At 48.2% G+C, this 21,326-nt stretch overlaps 1 protein-coding gene across 1 annotated transcript; it reads left to right on the forward strand.

The window, feature by feature from the left end:
* The first annotated feature begins 3,070 nt into the window (after positions 1–3,070).
* On the forward strand, positions 3,071–20,618 carry LOC149873879 (natural killer cells antigen CD94-like). Its single transcript, XM_090031566.1, has 7 exons — positions 3,071–3,143; positions 7,299–7,433; positions 13,576–13,677; positions 17,157–17,264; positions 18,019–18,158; positions 18,644–18,786; positions 20,483–20,618. Exons 1-7 carry the CDS (start codon positions 3,071–3,073, stop codon positions 20,616–20,618), a joined length of 837 nt encoding a protein of 278 aa, XP_089887692.1.
* The last annotated feature ends 708 nt before the right edge of the window (positions 20,619–21,326 follow it).

Here is a 21,326-nt window from a genome sequence, read left to right on the forward strand (position 1 = left end):
AAATGCCTGAGAGCAGAACACTGATTTCACTACAAAATTAACCTTTCAGGCAAATAAAATGGAAGGGGTCTTGTCTAGCTGGCTTTTAAACATCTGCTCTACATCCCGGAGAGGTTTTCAGAATATTAGCCAATTGTAGGTATTTGGATATGTTGCTCCTCTGAGGATTCAGATGTGTTGCTCTTAATACCTTCATAGGAAACTTTACTAGTTTGAAAGCACTGTCTGTTCCAGGTCAGAACAGGCAGATAAAATGAAAGGGCTTGTAAAGAGGCTTTGATATTTTTTCCTGTCAGTGCAGCATTTGTGCACGGAAAATATGGTTTTGGTTCAAAATGTCAGTTGGAAATATTTGTCATGTTGGTATAATCCACTGCAAAACTGTATGCAGGGCTATCAAACTGGACACTAGACTTACGTTCTCTGACAGGACTTTTCTTTTTTTTGCTGAGAAAGTTTGACTCTTCCTAGCTATTACAGGCAGAATGGGTAACAATACCTATTACAAAGGATGACCAATGATTTCCTTAAGACCCTGTTTTCACTTGCTTTCAGCTCTGCTAATGATTGAGGCAGGGGTTTTGAGCACAAACAGGACACTGGTGTGTGAAGCAGCCGGGTGCTGCCACGGAGAACTGGATTCTGTCCCTGCTTTTGCCACAGAGCTCCTGGGTGATGCTGGGGATGGCACAAACCAGACCCTCCTTATTCACTGCCACTCCCTGTGTGCTCCTCCTTGTTGGAGTGCCTTTTCTGAGAGCCTGTGGTCTGATCTGCAGAGGCGCTGAGCACCTAGGACTGCCGTTGAGGGCAGTGGGAGCCAGCCTTTGACTAGACCAAGTGCTGTTAACAGAACTGCTCTGCGAAGTTACAGCCCAGCCGCCTTGGATTGTGCACCCAGAGTTACTTCACAGTGGCTGCGTCTACACCAGATGGTGACTGTGCAGTCATAATTGCACAGTCAGCCAGTACTTGTATAAACAAATTACTACGTAGTAGCGCTGATGAACACCTTTTTTGTAATGTTACTGAGCAGTAGCCTAATACTACCGTGCAATCGCGTCGCATCACATTTTTTGCCACATGACACTACTGTGCAGTAGTAGCGATCTACTGCTTAGTCAGTGTGTCATGCAGATGCAGCCCGTTTGGGCAGTTTAGCTCTAATCTCTGTGTCACAGTTTCCTAGCTAGTCAATGTATGAAATATGTTGGGTGTTGTGAAGATAAATTCACTAACGTCTATAAAGCACGGAGGAACAGGTCTAAAAAGGGACTTCGGGTGCCTCACCCAAGATCCCAAATAGCCTTTGGAACCTGGTCTAAGAAACTGCAATTGGATCACCATAGAAAAGCCCACGAGGGAGTGGTTAATTCTGTGAGATGCAGTTTCAATAGTGTGCAGCAGTTAGGACGTGGGGCCATTCATTAAGTTATGACAATAACTTGTTATACTGATTTATTCATATATGTGGGGACTGCTCTGATCGGAGGGTTCCTCATAATGCATCAACTCACTCAATGCTCAGTTATTCAGTGAGTGCCATCCATCCTGTGTGCTGAATGACGCGGGGCATTGGTAGTTGTAGTATATGACTGTGACGAACTTACTGATAACAGCCTGGCATGTCTGGGCTCAGAGAATCTCCAGTGTGATTGGTGGAGCCTGTCCACCAATCAGGTAATGGCATGGAAGGGCTACCTGGGCAAGGTATAGAGCCCCGGACCTGGCTTAAGCCTGCACCCTGCAAGTCTGCCAGCACTTCGGGGGGCTGGCTTAAATTCTAATATCGTACTTTATATTTTGTGTACTTCTGTATTTGTGTATTAGATGCTCTGGGACCACTTGCTATCACTTACCTGTGTTTACCTGTTTACTTACCTGGAACCCTGGTGGTGATGAGCCAATGTAGAGAATAAGGTTTATAGTTACATATATCTGAATATATATTGTTAAATAGATATATGTGTGTATGTATATGTATATAGATATCTGTACATATGTTTATATTTATGTCTGTTTTATCCAGTTATGTAAATAATAATACATTTGTATATAGTTAAGTTCTTGCTTGTCCTTGCCTGGCTCCTTCGGGCAAGAGGAAAACCGAGTAGTCTGCAGTTTTGTCCGTAGCACACCTGCCAGCTAACAATTCCCTTGAATTGGAGAAGGGGGTGCATCTCTGTGAACACTCGGGCTATATGATCATGTAATTAAAGAACACATCATGATACATTTGCAGAAGAGGGCTGAATTAAAATTGTGTCAGCCACAGTAAAGTACCTACAGTGGAGTGAGGGGGGAAGCAGCTCTGAGTGCCAGGTAAGAGGAGGGGCTGATATGGGTGTCATTCCTGACCCCAGGAGTCTTTTCCATGGCAGGGGCAGGCAGCTCTGTGCAGATTGGTTATAAGGAGCGGGGCAGATAAAACGCCATGCCCAGTAATGTATTTGTGGGGGGTGTGAGCAAGGTGAGTGGAATGAGGCTGCCCTGGGATTTGCTGTGGGAAGTCCATGCTGCGGCCAGAAGTGTGTCTGGGTGGGGTGAGTGGACTGAACAGGTCACCTGGAGTGGCTCTTGGGAGTCTGCGCTGGCCAGGCTGCTTCACCAGCATGCAGTGGATGTGTCCCTCATCTACAGCAGTTGAGCTCAAACCAGTTGCTGTAGCACTTGCTGTCCAAGCACAGAGAGCAGCAGCAGGTAAGCTTCTGCTTCCCCCCACCCGCTCCACCTGGTCTCTGGTGGTCAGCACCATTTCCCCTCCCTGCTCCATGCCACTTTTGTCTCAGTCACTGAAATACCTTGCTACACTTCTGGTAGGGCCAACTAATTCTGGTATCTGCTAACTTCTGATTGGGTTTGCAAATTTAACATCCTTTGCCTGTGCGCTTTTCTAATGTGATTACAGAATATAGCATACAAGAAAACTCAGCAGCATCAGCCTCTGTTAGAGCTATCTCAGTGTGCCAGGTTGTTTAATAAACCCATCTGCTCCTCAGTAAATGCCACCTGACTGACTCAGCCTTCTCAAACCCAGTCTCTTATTTTTGTCTCCCTAGCAGTGCCGGAAATGGCTGAGCATGCGATAACCTACTCGGACTTGAAATTTGATCGTTCTAAAAGGCAGAAACCTGGAGACAAAGGTATGGTGTGGAAGCAAACCTCACTGTAGAACAATACCTTACACACATATATAAGGAGACGGCATGAAATACGTTTGAACAACTTGTAAAATCAGTATGTGCTCAGAAATGGAAACCAGTTATGAAGTTGATTAAATGCGGTCAAGACTAAGCATGATTATAGAGCACCGGGCCCATGCTGGGCAAATATGCTGATAAAAACTGTTTTTGTGCATGTGGCTCTTATAAAATGGGTAATTGCTCCCCCAGGAGAGATGGAGCACTGGCGTACTGCAAACCAGGCCAGAACTAGGAAAGGTTGAATGAAGTTCTCACACCCTCCCCTGGAGCCAAACAGGTATCTTTTCTTGTTCCTAAGCATAGGGACAAAGAGCTGCTAGGCTAGGAAAGGTTGAATGAAGTTCTCACACCCTCCCCTGGAGCCAAACAGGTATCTTTTCTTGTTCCTAAGCATAGGGACAAAGAGCTGCTAGGCTAAAAGGCATAAAGCAGTCCCCCATTGCCACGGAACTGATAGGAACCTTAAAAAAAGGAGGGAGGGCAATTGCTTCCCCCAGAAGTAATGAGCCTGGTTGGCACTTGAAAAGGCCAAGACAATCTCCCATATCTTTCCTTAGTGCTGAAAATGTTGATAGGAACCTACTACAACAATAGCTTAGTATCACTACGATAGACCAGTACAGCCCACCTGAGCAAGTTATGTGGCAGTGCTTGTTGAGCACAGTTCCCCTCAGCACCGACACACTTAAAAAGTCATTGTAAACCACTATATTGCATACATTTTGTCTTTCTCTTGACTCCTACAGCTGAGCTGCACTTCTCTTTCTCATTCCCAATGATTCACCAGATTTCAATGTTTGGCAAACATCACCAAATGAGTCCCCAAACAGATTAGCTAGAATCCCTCTGCTGGCCTCTCTCTCAGCTGATTACAAATGGTTAGTGTGGTCCTGCCCTCCATGAGGTGGAGGTGGACCAGGTTGCCCTGTGCCTTATCGACTTACCGATGTTTGGAGGATCCCCCGACTTATGACAAGAACTCTTAGTTCCAGGGGGGCTAATTATCACGGGGCAGGATCTGGAGTACACACACATACTAAGCAGTGATGAGCTATGGGATCACCATGGCTTGAAACACTATTGACTGGTGGGGCGCAACTGAATGAATCATACAATAAGTCATGAGCCTTTTGACTTTGAACTAACATGATTAGTCAATTTGGAATTGACTGGCAAGGGAAATGCTATGAGGTATTTGTCCAGTGGATCTCAGATAACTTTGAATGGCACTGTATAGTGGAAGATGGAGATCTATCCAATTCACTGTAGACAGGCTCTTCTGTGAGAGTTTGCTATAGCTTCCCAGTGGGAGAGCCTCAGGTACCTGCCTTTTTTATGGAGATGAGGGATTTCTTCCTAACTTGCTTCTTTGACCTGCTGGGTAAGGGCAAGTGAGACTTGGGGACATAAAACCCCAGGCTCTCCAGGCTTGGTGCCTGCACAATGGCTGCCTGATATGGATTTGGGAGTATCTGAAGCCCCAGGCTTAAGTCTGGGAGGTAAGATGCTTACTAGTGATAGTACCGTGGGCCCACATCTACATGAGATGCTGACTGCGCAGTAGCCTGTGACTACTGCGCAGTAGCTTCACATGACAGAGAGCATGACCCAGTGCTACTGCACAGTAGTAGCGAGCTACTGCAGAGTTAGCATCATGAGAAAGCTGTTTGGTGATGCTACTGTGAAGAAACTCAGGTTACTGTGCAGTCATTTAGCATTTGTATAAAGAAGTAAATGACTGCGCAGTGATGACTGCACATTCAGCATCTTGTGTAGATGCAGCCTGGGAATATCTCAAGCCCACACCTGAAGAGTCTAGGAGGGAAGATACTTGCTGGTGGTAGCACCACATGGATTTAAACAATTGAGCTCTGCTCAGTCAACGGAAGTCAGAATGGATTCGGCTGATTTGACCTGAGACATGAGATTTAAAAAAACCCATTCAATTTGGAATATGGCACTAACGTGGCCTTAAGCCAAGAAAAAAACCCAAAGCTTGTTCTATACATACATACATGCCAAAGTGTTATAAAAGTGTGTTTATAGAGTACCTGTGCTAAAATTTGCAGCAGTTTCAAAAAATGTAAAATGCATCAATTCTGGGTGAACTACATCTATAGCTACTATATGTAAATTATTGTTGCTGTTGTTGGGGAACAGTGGCCCCAAGGTCACGGTGGGTCGAGGCTGGCGTTGGAACACGGACAGGTGGGATTCGCGGCGATGAGGCTGAGTGGTACGGGACACGCGTATGGTTTCAAAATGTACGAGATTTATTCACTTACACTTAGTTGCGTAGGCTGAGACGCTTGCTTCAATTACAGTTTCGAACAACCAGGAAGGATAACAAACAACAGAAGGGGTCTGTTGGCCCACAGGGTTCACGAGCGAGCCCTTGCTTTCTACCCCGAAGGATAGGGGCGGCTGCCCACTCGCTAGTCCCAGGGCTGGTCAACAGCTCATATACGGGATACACGAACAATAAAAAACAAAGCTGTAACTCGTTGAGTTGTCGTGACGCCAGTCCAAGTGGACAACGAAGAGATGGTCGTAGCCGAGCCGAGATTGAAGCCGGGTGTACCGAGAAGAGACCATGATCGAGTTGAAATGGATCGAGCAAAAGCGTAGTCAGAATGAAAAGCCCAATGCGTCCGGTAACCGTGAGATCAAATCGAAGAAATCTAACAACCGTGCATATAGAAGGGAGGAGACCAGTGGGCTGGTAAGCCCTCCTGGAGAGCAGTCCCTGCCGTCGCAGCCTCTGCTTCCAGGTGTAATCTCTCCTGACGAGACAGTCCCTGACGTCTCAGCCTCTGTCAGTCAGTTGAGCGGGTCTCCCCCCGCCCCCGAGGGAGGGGTTCACCAACCTTTTATAGCAGCCCCGTAGCCAATCAGGCTGCTTTCCTTCAAGAAATTTCTGGAGCGATGACCTCATGCTCCTGCTGTTACTGAGCATGCGTCTGTGAGGAAAGTAGGTCAGTGATGACTGACAGGTCCCGAGGTCACCCGGGGGCACGTGCTGGGCGAGCCCTGGAATTTTCCACTCGTAGAGTTGAGATGCGCATGTCAGTTCCAGCTCTTCTGTGTTGCCAGCATACAACCATAAACTTTACCATGACAGCTATGTTTATTTCAAAGTTATTTTTTTCAGATTTGCTCCTCAGTTCCATGTGATCAGAGAGAGCAGAGTCTGATAGTAAGGAGGGAGGGAGGGGCTGCCAGAGGAAGAAGTTGAGGGTGGCAGAGGGCAAAGGGGTACCTGATTCCCCCTAGATTTATTTTCCCTGCTGTAGTTGTGGGAAGGGGAAAAATTCAAGACAAAGGTCCAATAAATAGTTTCTATACCTGGGAGATTATATCAAATTCATATACGGATAATTTATAGACTCCATTTCTTGGGGCTGGTCTTATATTTGGGTAAATATGGTAAAAGCTCTCTTTCATTCAGGGGCAGGGTTCACCACCATTACATAACCTCTGCTTACCAAAAAGAAGAAAACAGTAGAGCCATTTCCTCAACATACGTCTTGAACTTTTTTAGGAACTTCCGATTCTGTAACCATGTGACCTTTCAGATCCATTTCACTCATTTGTGTTGCCTTCACTTTGCTTGATTTCATACTCAGAAAGTCATCTTGAATGCAACCTAGCATTCCTGTACTCATGATATATGAACTGGCTGATTGGTTTGGGTCCATCATTTAATCAAACTCAATATTCAGGCCTTCAAGGAAACTTTCATTTTGTCTACACACTAATTCTTTACAGATGACCTTAATTATTCACAGGTGTTAGTTATTCACAGTTATTTCACTGTTGATATCCCATTCACTGGTAACTTCTCTCCACATGTGCTCTTTTAGTTATCATTCCTCTCTCTCACAAGTGAGTTGGGATATTGCTGGGGACCATTTGTCTTGGGCTGCTGTATTGACCTGAGCTGCAACCATTCCAAAAACCTTTCAATTTTTCTTCCAGTGTGGGATTACAGACAAACAGGGAACCCTGTTGTAATATTATGTTGGCCTCTGCCACACTCAATTATTGCCCTCTGCAAATCCAAGTCTAAACTGGGTGTTCCCCTTTTCTCACCAGTGGCACAGGAGGAAATGATAACTTACTCTGAGCTGAAGTTTCAAAAACCACCTAAGAAGAAGAGAAGTGCAAGGCTTCAGGAAGCAGAAGGCAGAGGGGCTGAGGGCAGCCCAAGCCAACTGAGGAGAAATCAAGGTAACCTCGTCCTGGTTTCAGAGCAGTCCTGGGACATCTCATCTTCCTCTTATCACCATCAGGATAAAAACATGTAATGCATGGGTTCTTCACTTTGTACTAAATCCACCTCCCAGGTGATATGTAATCCATGGGACATCTCATCTGAGTCATTTGCGCTAGCACAGGGCAGCCCCTCAGCTCGTAACTAGCTTTTTACTGCTTCTACAATGCAAGTGTTCTGCTCCTGGCCATGCTGTTCCTCTTCCATCCTTCAAGCCTCTTCTAAGTATATTATTTCATTTAGGGATCAGGTTTTTTCCACAATGAATGAGCAAAAGATTCTTACTTGTATTTTATAGCGCAATCTGAGAGTCTCAGCTAATAACCTGATGCAGCTGGGATTTAAAAAAAACCAAATAATGAATAATAAACTTGTAAAGAGTGCACTTACAAAACTGCTCACTGCATATATCCTCATGAGAAAGACTGATGTAATTATTTAGAGAGATCTTACTTTATTTCATATCTATTAAGGCCAAAGAAGCCACCTGGTCAGTATTCCAAAGCATTTACACTTGAAGGAATCTTGAGCTCCAGACCTTTAGAGTTAAGACTTTATGTATCATCATAGGTGTGTCTACATGAGACGTTTATTGTGCATTAGCCTAATAACACTGTGCTGTAGCGAGGTGGTTAAAAAGCATGTCAACAGCTTACTGCACAGTGTTATTAGGCTAATGTGCAGTAAGCATCACAAAATAACCATGCACTGGTACTACTGCACAGTAACTCTAGTTACTGTGCATTTAATCAGTACTTCATTAAGCCAGTGCTAAACTAAATGCTCTGTAACTAAGACACATTAATGACCACATAGATGTGCCCCGACTGCTAACCTGAGTTACCTGCACTCCTAATGTGACTCATAATCCAATTATCATAATGACCGTGCCCCTAAGGACATGACGCTATGTTATAGTAGGCAACTGTTTATCCTTTGGGTCATGGTGTATGCGTAAGCGGTCTAGTCACTAAGACCTACAACACGTATGCCTAGGCAAATGTATGGAAGAGTGGAGGCTGCTCAAGACCTACCACTCCTGCTGAGTCACAATCCAAAGGCCAGACCAAGTCCAGAGGTTGAGTGCCTTGGTGGCTGAAGCTTCTGCCAGAGAGCAACAGATTAAAACTGCTGCTGACTGCCTAACACCTCAGTGGGGGCACATTTCTGTCGGGATGAAGTCCCTTAGCTTTCCTCCAATTAAGGAGTACCCAAAAGTCAGTGGGAGCCAGGGTTTTGTGGTGCCCTATACTCATTTTACTTTGGAGGCTGCAACATTGTGATCAATCATAGGAGATACCTTGCCATGAGGAGCCCCACCATGTTGCCATCAACCTCTCCAGTCAGGTGCAGTTTATTAGCATATCTTATACATTCGGATAATCAACATGCACATAATTTAATATCAGGCAATATCATTTGTTGCAAGTAAAAATGTAGAAGTAAACTATAAACCTGCAAATCCCAATCATTGTAGTCCAGGACCTCAAGAATGTCTAGAAAATCACATCACACCCTACAACAATGGGTCACATTTTGGCCACATGGCATTTTCCCAATTAACCTGATGCTGAGTTATCTCCCACTGCCTGAATAGTGCTGCAAGGAAGCCCTGGTTGTGGCAAGGAAGCTAAGAGCAACAGTCCACCTCTGCCCACAATCCATTTTTAACCACCAGGGCTATTAGTTCCTTGACCACAGGGAGTAGTTGGAACAATGGAAAGAATTGTTCTGGGTGTGATATCTAGTGTTTGAATGGTAGAGATAGGTAGATTTTTATCAGCATGGCTATTTAGTTAAACTTTTCACCAGTATCCAACTGCACCAATTCTGTTAGTTTCAAGACAGTTTTATCAAGACAGAGCAGTTAGAGAGACATGCTATTCTTTCCTGGTCATATAAGTGGCCATATTTTGGTTCTCTAGAGCAGTGGTCTCAAAAGTGGAGTGCGCGCACCCCAGGGGGTGCGCAAGACAATCCATTGTGGTGCGGGAAGAAAATATTAGAACTTCTATTTATAGTTATTTTTTATCTAAAAAAATAAGAAAGAAATTAAGCTTTACTAATATTTAATATATGGATTGACACTGGTGCCCTCACTCGGTCTGTATGTCAGACAGTCATGTGTCATGTACGGTACGCAAGGTATCCTGAGGGAAGAGTGGGAGTTCCACATATATTGGGGGTGCGTGCTCAAAAATTTTTTACTGATAGGGGTGCGCGATCAAAAACTTTGGAGACCACTGCTCTAGAGCACTGTTTCCCAACTCACAGAAAGGTTGTGGGACCCAACGCACGACTGGGTGGTGAATATCAAGGGCTATGGGCCATACAGGAGGGACAGGACAGGGAGGAAAGGTGGGGATGTGGCGCTCTATATTAAGGAGGAATACACATCCTCATCAAGTAGCACAGAGTCAGAGGAGGGGCACACTGAAGTGCTGTGGGTTAGAATACAAGGCGGTCGAGGGGAAAGAGACTTAACGGTGGGGGTCTGCTACAGACCACCCAACCAAGGGGAAGAGCTAGACCAGGAATTCTTAAGTCAGCTCACAGAGGTAGTTAGGTCAAAGGACGTGGTCATCATGGGTGACCTGAACTTTCCAGACATCTTCTGGGAAGAGCAGTCAGCCAGGTCTGACCCCTCACGTAGGTTCCTAGCCCAAATGCAGGACCTCCATCTAAACCAGGAGGTGCACAGCCCCACCAGGTGAGATGCCTTGTTGGACCTGATGCTGGCCAGGGGTGATGACCTGGTGAGGGGGCTGCGGGTGCTCGACCACCTGGGCGACAGCGATCATCGCCTGCTGGAATTAACCATCGAGAGCAAGGTGGCAAAGGCCTGCAGCAAGGCAGCAGCCCTAGATTTCAGGAGGACGGACTTCAATGATCTAAGGAGAATAGTCGGGGAGGCACTGAGGTCCCAGAGGGGAGTGGAGTCAGGTGTCCAAGAGGAGTGGTCTCTCCTTAAGGAGATGATCCTCCACGCTCAAAGGGAGGTAATCCCAACATGGAGCAAAGGGGGAAGGAGGGCACAAAAGTGCCATGGCTCACCGAAAGCATCTGGGAACATCTCCTAGCTAAAAGGGAGGCGTACACCCAATGGAAGGGAAGGGGCCATCACCAGGGAGGATTATACTGTGGTTGCTCAGGGATGCAGGGGTGCAGTCTGGAAGGCCAAGGCAGAGATGGAACTGGAACTAGCTTCCTGGATCAAGGACAACAAGAAATCCTTTTTTAAATACATAGCGGGCAAAAAGAAGGTGCCGGCTAACGTGGGACCCCTGCAAGACACGCTAGGAAATCTAGTTGTCACACCAGATGACAAAGCTAACCTATTTAACAAGTTCTTTGCCTGCATTTTCCTGAGCAGAGACCAGATCAGCCCCCCCACCAAACCCGCCTCAGGCCCCAGGGGAGACACACCTAGGCCAAGGGTCAGGGAGGATCTAGACAGGGAACTTCTGGAGGGACTGGATGTATTCAAATCAGCTGGTCTGGATGATCTCCACCCCAGAGTGCTGAGGGAATTAGCTGAGGTCATTGCGGGACCCCGGCATGGCTTTACGAGCACTGGAAAAGGACCAATGTGGTTCCCATCTTCAAAAAGGGGAGGAAGGAGGACCCGGGAAACTATAGGCCACTTAGTTTTACCTCGATCCTGGGTAAGCTCTTTAAGAGAATTATTCTGGCACACATCCACGAGGGGCCAGCGGGGGAGGTTATGCTTAGGGGCAACCAACAGAGGTTCATTAGAGGCACGTCCTGTCAGACCAACCTGGACGCAGTCAGTAAGGCCAACCGTACCTCTTGTCATGCATCCACAGATGCATCACGAGCAGGTCCAAGGAGGTGATCCTCCCCCATTATGCAACACTGGTCAGGCCGCAGTTGGAGTAGTGCATCCAGTTCTGGGTGCTGCACTTGAAGAGGGATGTGGACAACACGGAGAGGGTCCAGAGGAGGGCCACTCTCATGGTCAAGGGGCAGCAGGGCAGGCCCTATGAGGAGAGGCTACAGGACCTGAACCTGTTCAGCCTCCACAAGAGAAGGCTGAGGGGGGATCTAGTGGCCTGGTATAAACTAGCCAGAGGGAACCAGCAGGCATTGGGGGAGTCCCTGTTCCCCCGAGCACTACCAGGAGTGACTAGAAGTAGTGGTCACAAGCTGGCAGAGGGTAAATTCAGATTAGACATCAGGAGGTGCTATGTCACTGTCAGGGCAGTTAGGATCTGGAACCCACTTCCGAGAGAAGTGGTGCTGGCTCCTACCTTGGGGGTCTTTTACACAAGTCTAGATGAACACCTTGCTGAGGTCGTTTGACCCCTGTACTCTTTCCTGCCATGGCAGGGTGTTGAACTTGATGATCTGTTCATGTCCCTTCCAACCCTACAAATTATGAAACACCTGGGTTGCGACTTAAAAACGGTATGAAAGACTAAATGAAAGGGTTGAAAACAAACTTTAAAAATAGATTTAACTTTAAAGGAAAAAATGTGGAAAACCATGGAGTTCAAGCCTGCAAAGCACTGCTTCAGGCCCCGACACCCTCCTCCCTGCCCCACACACTGGGGAGATGGGGCCTGGGGTTAGGGAAAGTGGGTCAGGAGTGTGGGGCACTAGATTGGGACTGGCCATCTATGTTTTCAAACGGGTCATGGTATGAACATGTTGAGAAGAACTCTACAGGGTATTTTTAGTGCTTACCCACGCAGTGGAAGTTTGTTGCTGGATATGTACCCCTGTGTGTGTGAATGACTATGTAGCTGCACCAACCGAGTAGTGTCATAGCCTGTACACATGCCCCTTGTGGCCATGGAGGAGACTTAGATGCCCAAAACTGGAATTGTTTGGAACTTGTGACTACGGGCCTTAATATCAGGAACAGAAAAGGTCCTGTGTGTGTACCTGCCATAGCTCAACGGCTATGCACTCACCTGCAATGTGGGAGGCCTCCTTTCAGCCAGAGGAGGCCTGACTTGGTGCCTGTTTTGCTTCTTAGCCCAGCATGCTTACCACGGGTCAGGCTAGGGCACTCCCTTGGGATGGTGCGGGTTTGCACTAGTGCCCCTTTTTCTTCCCAGGACAACACTCTAACCACCACAGCACAGATCGGCCACCACTCACTGCCTTCTGCACTGCTCCTTTTGTAGCTGAGCCACTGTGGCAGTCCTTGGAAAAATAGATGGAGGGCAGTGCAGGGGTGGGGGACTTCTGCCCCACTGGGAAGATGGGTTGTGGCTAAAATCCATGGCCTTTTTCATTCTAGGCCTGCAGCCCCCTGACTGAGTTACACAGCCTGTGGCTTGCTCCTTTCTTTCTGGCCCTACATATCTCGCAGAGACATCTGTCTCATGGCTGCCCAGGGGGCCAGCTTTAAAAGAAAACGTACTGGCTGATGGCCGATGTGGTGTGGTAGTTAGAGTGACGTGAAGTCAGAGAAACCCAGAGACAAAATGCTTTTGGGTGAGAGAGGCCTACAATCCAGGGCCTGTAGTTTTCCGAGTGAGTGCACGAGTCACTTAGCTACTGGGGGGCGGGGGGGGCGGGAAATATGGAGGTGTCTCCCCCTCCCTCCACATATGCCGGGCTATGCACTCAGGAATATAATTATTCTGGAGGTGTAAATACCAGAAATGCTCCACAGATGACTAAGATACGGCCACTTTGGTGACCAGAAAACAATGGAATGCCACCCTTAATTTTGGTATGTCCAGTGCCGGCACTGACATTATCTTCACCAGGGGTGTAACAAGTCAGCTGGCAACCTGGGCAGCTGGGGCAACTTTCAGCTGCCACCAACCCAATTATGAGGCTGTTATTTTCATCTTCCCTCCACATTGGGCCAAGAGCTGCTGCCCCAAGTGCCATACATAGTTATGCTACCAGCCTTCATTGGTTGCTCACTTGTCCTGCTACTCCACTTATTTATTCCTTTCCCCCTCCCTCCCTCCAGTACAACTATTTCTAAGAGACATTTTAAAAGTTGCCCACATGAGCTTTTTCTATATGAGGTTATTTGATTTGTGACTTGGTGTTTTCTGTGGTTTTGTAGGTTGGCAATATACTTATGAGGCATTATTTGCATTTCTTTGTCAGATCCTTCAGTTTCACTTGTGCGATGGCGACTCACTGCAGTTATTCTAGGGATCCTCTGCATGATTTTATTGGTAGCAGCTGGAGTTCTGGGTAAGTTCAAGGGTAAGTTTAGGAGAGACAGGTCCCTGTGAATCTGATAGGAGTTATATCCGTGATATGGAGAGCAGGCACTGTTTTCTGGTGGTTCGAGGAGGAGAATGAAATGCTGTATTACTTGCAGGATATGATTACAATATTAGGTTTCTCTGTGGGCTGTATGCAGTTCAAAGCATGGTGTGGGACCTGGTCAATGAGAAAGATAAACATGAGCTGTGTGGCATGTCTTTGTAGTGGCTTTCTTCAGTAAGTGCCTTCTCTAGCAACAAGGTGGGGTGGGTGAGAAGAAACAGGGTGAGACCCTGGGAGGCTGGAGTGGGAGCATGACAGGATAGTTATGGCCAACAAGGGGGTGTGAGGGTAACTCCAGGAGCTTTGCTTGTGACACCAGTAAAGTAGAAAAGAGCCAAGGTTCTGGTGTCTACCGGAGCAGCGCCGTGCGAAGATGGAGAGAACAGCGACATCCCCCACATCCCGGCTGGAGCAATTTCTATCTAAACTGGGTACGTTCAGTTTGGGGCCTGTTAGGTGGAGCTATTTGCTATGGGCCATCCTTGCTCACAGACATCATTGACATTTGGGAGGACCCACCCCACGGTGATGAGTCTGGCTTTGTCCTGTAATCTTAGCTGTGACTTCACTTCACTGTACGTTTTTTTTCTTTTTCACTCATCAAAAATATTTCATTTTGAATCAGTTTGATGTTAACCTTCATAAAGCAGGGCAGGGGTTGGGGAGGGGCACACATAGTGCCTGAGTGGAGTTGTACATTTGCCATCTGTGCCCTTTGTAGGTGTCTTGGTGGGGCCTACCTCTCTCAGGATGATCAGTGAGGTGAGTCAGACTGCTGAGTGCGATGCATCCTGAAAGACATAGTCTGGGCTGGTCTTCCCTGCTAGACAGACAAGGGAGGCAGCAGGTATATAAACAGTGACATGCAGGAGCCCTCATGACCTCTTCAGTGGTAGTGTACTTAAGGGTGGGCAAGTGGGGCACTAGCCCCAGATACTGACTAAGGGATGGGGGCAGCAAAATGGAGGTTGGGGGCTTGAGGCTCTGCATGTGGGGAGTGGCGGTAGGAGTCAAGCCAGGGGTGGGCAATTCTTTGGGCTGGAGGGCCACTTAGGCAGTTTTGGTGAGCTGTTGAGGGTGGTGGGGGTGGTGCTGACCTAGACTGAGCCTCCTGTCACAGCTATTTCCTCTGCTCGGCATGGCGGGGAAGAGGGGATGGTGGGGAGATGCCAACTGATCCTATCTGGCCTTGGGTCCATCTGCCTTGCACTCTCTGCTGGGGGCACTGGACCAAGCAGGCAGGTGGGGTCTTCATGGACCCCTGCATGTGGGGCACGCCTGCCCAGGTGGACGGGATGGGGCTGCAGGTGGGCAGGGAATGGCATTGTGGAGTGGGATGGGGTCCCACTGGGCCAGAGCTGGGATCATGAGGGGATGACAGTGTGGGGCTGGAGTCAGGGCTAGAGCCGTGACCCACTCACCACACATCCCTGGTTGGGGGTTGGAGGGGAGGGCACCAAAAAACAAGTTGCCCCAGGGTGCCTTTTCTCCTAAGGCTGGTTCTGCCTGCAACCACCTTTCTTGCTGCCCAATTCAGCATTTCCCATCACCACTTGGGAATGTGGTAGAAGCTGCAGTAGGGGGACACAAGAGGGCTCATACATCCAGCACCTGCTGTATGAACCCCGGAGTTAGTGACCTTGCCAACAGCTCCAGCTCAGCAGCAGCTATGTCTCCCGTAGCTGGCCAGGGACACAAACTTTACCAATTACTCCTTTGAGTTTAAGGCCAAACTGACTTGACAGATCCCAATCCAGTTGAGTTCAACAAAGCAGAGTTTTATGATCTTCCTTATGCAAAAACTTGAAACTGAAATTTCCTCACAGAAAATGCCAATTCTGCAGAAGCGTTTTGTCTTAACAAATAATTTTGGCACAAAATCCCTGGCTGGGTCTAGTGGTCACTCTTGCCATTGCGCTAGCTGGGAACAAGCCTTGTCACTGTTACAGCCTGCTCTGGGTCACGCTGGACAGAAGTGGTGACACTGTGGTCTGGAAGCTCTGGTATGACAGCTACATTGTGGTTTGTAGAAGGGCTGTGCAAAACAGCACCCTTTAGTTTCGACGTCCGTTTTGCTGTTTCAAAGTGTTTCATTTAGTCATTTCGTCTTGAAGCACGGTTCCATTTCATTTCATTGAAACTGTTTCATCATTTTGGACGTGTTTTGACATTTTGCCCCTAGGCTATAATGGGGAATCATGAAAAAGCCTAAAACGTTGTCATTTCGGCCACATGGAGATTCGGCCATGGGGTATAATGGGGAATCAATGAAATAGCTATACCTTTGTTGTTTTTTGGCTGATTCATATGAAATTTGTGGGGATGGTAGTCCCTTCTGAGGTAATAAAGTCTGCCAAGTGTCAAGGAGGTAGGTTCCGAGGTTTTTGGGAAACTCTACCTCAAACAGCTGAAAGCAAAACTCATGGCACTTGCCGGCAGTGGCAGCTTCCTGTCATCTGGCGCACAGATCCGGGGCTCCAGGCCCCTGAGAGGGCTGCAGGGCTGTGATGGGCTCCTCCCAGAGGTGCATGCTCCTGTTCTGTGAACGGGATGCCAGGAAGGTGCCTCTACTGCCCTGAACCAGTGCTCAGTGCAGCCCGTGCCCAGCACCTAAGAAGATCACTTCTGTTGCTGGGCCCAGGTAGTAGTGGCAGCCTCCTGTCATCCCACATGCAGATGTGGGGCCTGCTGGGAGGGCAGGTTGAGCTCTGTGGGGCTGGTGGAGCTGGTTGGAGCACAGCCCTGGCTCTCCCTGTCTCCCACTGCCAGGCTGCGATCCAACCGGCTTCACCAGCCTCCTGGAGATCAACCCAGAGCTGAGGGATGGGGAGAGCCAGGGCTGAGCTCTGCCTCCTGCCACCGGGCTGAGGTCTATGGGGCTAGTGGTGCTGGTTGGAGCGCAACCCTAGCTCTCCCTTGCCTCCCACCACTGGGCTGCTTCAAAACTTAAAACATTTTGAAACTTTTGAAACATTTCGAGAACACTCATTCCATTTCAAAGGTGTTTCAAAGCCTTTTGTTGCATTTTGATTTCGCTGTTTCAAGCTCAAAATGCATTGAAACAACTCTGAAATGAAACACTCGGTGAAATTTTGCACAGCCCTAGTTTCTAGTATTCTCTCCACAGCTGCGTCAGCTCTTTAGCAGATGCTGGGCAGTGTGTGTGGCCTCAGATAGCTGTTAGATCACTATATGGCAGTTTTGGAAAATGGGTGGGATAGTGAGTTGGTGGCAAACCATCTAGAAGGGCTGAATTTGAAAAATCATCACATTCCTAGTGGAAAATGACTCCACCATTTGATGGAGTGCAACTAGGACTTGTGAGTCACCATGACACAGAGAACGTTATGGCTACAAATGTCTGCTGAAGCCTGAAGCAGAGCAGATGCCATTGAGCTGTTCTGATGTTTCAGTCACACAGTTGAGCCAAGAGAAGGAAAACCCCATCCAGTGTCCGACGTCTTGTCCAGAACCAAACACATGTGTTCCAGGAAGGCCACAGGATCAACCTCCTGAGAAAGGTAAGTTGTGGGAAGGGAGATGCTATCAAGACAGGCCCAAAAGCACATGAGGGGCTGCCCTGACTATGCAAAGTGCTGTTTTCCCTTCCCAAGTATGTGTGGGCCTTGGATAAGGGATCCCCATGGTGGTGCTTCCACAAGGTCCAAACAATGTTCTGAAAAGGCATAAATGAAAGACTGCCCTCTCCTGGTGTGATCCTTCATTTCCAAATTAAGGATAACAAGCCAGAAAGCAGAAAAATAGTTCAAATCAATGGAAATGGAAATGTTTCAGATTACATGAATGAAAGGTTCAATTGATGAAAACAGAAAATAACTTGGGTTTTTGATTTAATCATTTATTTAGGATTTTGCTTTCTGTTTGAATTTTGGAAAGGTGCTCCTGTCCCCTGCTCACCTTCCATACTAGGGACAAGCTCTCACTCCTTAGTCTAGTCTGGGCTGAAGGGATTGGTCTGGCCTCAGCCAAGATGCTGGTGGCTCTCTGGCGGGCCTGGCGTGTCCCACAGACAGCAGAGAAGCCAGCACGTGGTGTTCCCTGCATGGCAGCAGCTGTGCTCCTGGATGGAAAAGGTCCCTCCCATTTTGAGATGTAGGGCAGGAGCTCTCCTCACCATAGGGCCCATGAGACGCAAACAGTTGTAGTGGAGGAACATGGTGGGTGTGAAATTCCCTTGTTCCTGATGGCAGTGTGCCCAGCACAGGAGCAGTCAGGGAATGCAGTGAGCTGACGCGGTGTGTGTTGTTCCAGAAGAGAAGTGTCTACAAAGGTGGAGTCACAGCAAGAGCAGGTCCTACCTTTTTTCTCCTGAAAAGAGACCTTGGGCGCAGTGTAAATCCTCCTGCAGTTCTCACTCTGCCAGCCTGCTCACGATTGACAGCCCAGAAGAGCGGGTGAGGCCATGTTACTTTTGACATATTGATGCAAATCAGCGAGTGACCAGAGTCAGCTAGGAGCCGGGCCCTGGGGCTGGGTTGCAGTGACCAGGTGTTGACCATGTAATGCCAAGTGTGGGCCTGCGAGTGCTGGGCGGTCTGTGAATGAGCAAAACACCTCGGAGGTCTGTGTGACTGGAAACGAATCCGTGGGTGGCTTGTACATTTATATATTCAATTGTATTTTTTTGTCTCGTGTTTCTGTTTAGCTGTGTGTGTGTGTGGCAGGTACTAGAGCACTACCTGCAGGGTGTTTGACATTCACGATGCCTGCACTGGCACAGGTCTTTAGGCAGGTGCAGGATATGAAGCCTGTCTACAGAGATAAACTCTACAGAGAGGTCTTCAGGGACCCTGTGGAGGGAACTTGGGACACCCTGCCGGTGCAATTATGAACCTGAGACATCTCACTTTCTTTCTCATTTAAACCTGTTCTCATGTAGGATTTCATCAACACGGAGTCATTTCCTTATTCTGAATATCGGGGAAGCTCTCAGTACTACTACCCATTCTGGACTGGATTGTCGTACAACTCTGAAACAAAGAAGTGGGTCTGGGCGGACGGCACAGCTCTCTCCCCTGGCCTGTAAGTCTGTGTCATTAGGGTATCCATAATTCTGCAGCAAAATGCAGCACAAGCCCCTGGGTGTGATTCCCCATGGGACTGAGGGTCTCAGACAGGTCCATTAAACTGTGCTGTGAACTACACCACAGACCCAGTGAGTGAAAGGCCCCAGCACACAGCACAAGTCAGAACTGGCCCCAGGTGTTTGGACACCTGTAGTCGGGTGGTGGGGGGGAAAGGCAATGTCACACTCCTCTCTCTTGTGGGCTGCAGCTGGACACATGGCACCAGCATGTGTGGACAAGGCACTGGTTGGCTGAGGACAGCATGTGTGGAAAAGGCACTTGTCCATCAGCCTCTGAGGGACTTTCTGCTGAGCTCAGCTCATACAGCATGAGGGCCCCATCCCTCCTTAAGAACATAAGAAGTGCTGTACTGGGTCAGACCGAAGGTCCACCGAGCCCAATATCCTTGTCTCTGGCAGTGCTAGACAGGGAGAGCACTGAACCAGATCTTTCTGGAGCATCCGTATCCTATTCAATATCTCCCTGCCGTCCACCATTTCTTGGGTTAGAGATGTGTGTTCGAGGCATAAGAAGCAGAGTTTGCATCCTTGGCAAACTCTGTGGGGAGTGGTGGTGGAATTGCTCAGGAGCCTTACCCATGGCAGGGACTCAGAAACAGCCCTTGGCTGCTGCCGCTACTGCTGCTGCCGCCACTGCAGTGCAGTGTGCTGGCCTCAGTCGTAGCTCTTCCAGCAGCAGCAGGGTGTCTGTTCCCAGGTGCTGCTGCAAGAAGAGCACCATAGGGCTGCTCTTGCAGCTGGGGCACAAACTCCAGCAAGGGCAGGGGGGATTGTGACTATCCTTCTCAGTTGGCTTACAGGGCTGGTGCCTCAATCACTCACCCCAAATTATACTACTGATGTGTGTTACAGGAAATGTGAGGGTTATAGGAAACCTTCAGCAGTGTCCAGGGACTAGTTACTGTATCTTTGTGAAGCTTGGAGACTGACTAGCTCATAAATCACAGAGCACAGGGCTGAAGAGTTATGACAGCTGCGCTCTGCCTTAAAATTGCTTTTCCTTCCCTCAAACTGTCCACATTAAGGGCCATTCCCATGTCTCTTGCAGACCAACTCACCACAAGAAAGAGCAGCCATCTGAGATTGCTCAAGGGTTGGCAGTTTCAGATCCATGGGGGCCCTGGGAGATGGGTTAGTGGGAAGAGGGGAGGCTGGCCGATTGCAAGTGAAGGATACCCGGGAGAGGCACGTGATACAGTAATTTATGTCCTGGTAGATAGTGTCTGTGCTTGTGCAGTCTGTGGATAATATATGGGAGTGTGGGTGTCAGAGATGCCTCTGACAGCACTATTTAGTTGTAGGCAAGGAAGTAAAAAAACTCCATTCTGCAGATTTGATTCCAGGTGGACTTCCTGGAAATTCAAAGTTTTCCTTATGTGAAGTTTGGTCTGCAAACAGGGTTGACCACAACTTGTCTTGTACCATGTGCCATGAGAGTGCGGGGGTCTTGTGCTGGGAGATTTTCCACTGACACATTTAGCCTTGAGTATCTCTTCCCTTCCTTCTTTAGGCTGTTTCCTCAGTGTCCCCTGCTGTCAGTACAACCAGGGCAGAGATCTCCTGGTCAAGTGTCATGGTGCGCTGGTTTTGGGGGGATGGTTCTGAATTGTAAACTGTGATTTTTCATTGTAGGATTCAGCTCCCGGACACCAGGCATGGAAATTATGCAGGTGGTGGCTGTGTGTATATGCAAAGTGCATCATTTAAGCTGGGCAGGTGTGAAGAACCTCGATTCTGCATTTGTGAGAAGATTAAAGCAGCAGGATAAAAAGAAGTGCATTGACCCAGAGATAGTGATGCAGGGACTGACAGTGATGAGGGAGATCACTTTAGCAGACAGGGGTACATGTGGCTGTAGAAATGAAATGGACCCACCTGAAAACAGCCTGAGTTCTTGTGCTGCCATTTGCCTGGGAGATTAGTAGAGACCTGAACTACATCATGCGACCCTGGTACTACCAGCCTGGGGCACTCTGGGATGTTGCATAGATACCAATAATCCTCAACTCTTTCTGCCTCTCCTATCATTTCACACATGTATAATTTCATTGCATTTCATTTCAGACATGTGTAATCTCTGTCCCCCACAGCCCAGCTGCATCTGCTGGAGCTAGAAGATACGGGATCCTACTTCCCTCACATATTATTGTCTAGGCTCTGTGATGGGTTTTGGTTTGTTAGCAACCACAAGCAGCAGGCAGTGGTCTGTATGGCTTGAGCAGGACTTCACAGGCCCCTGGATATCACCCACAATCCCCAGTGACTGCCCTCCCCAAGCACAGGTGCCTCCTATTGTATACAAGGAAGAGTCTGGTCCGGCTGAACTGCAGGAGCCCTGAGTACCTGGGGTGCAGATGAGGCCCCCATGGGCTTGTTTGACTTTCCTAGATCTCCTCATGAGACTCCATAGTCTCTGTTTTCTACAAGAATTTCACCTTGGTTCTGCAAATAAAACATCTCCCACCAGCCCTCGTCC

This window comes from Crocodylus siamensis, chromosome 1 (assembly GCF_052110815.1).
Source record: "Crocodylus siamensis isolate JL-2025a chromosome 1, ASM5211081v1, whole genome shotgun sequence".
NCBI lineage: Eukaryota > Metazoa > Chordata > Crocodylia > Crocodylidae > Crocodylus > Crocodylus siamensis.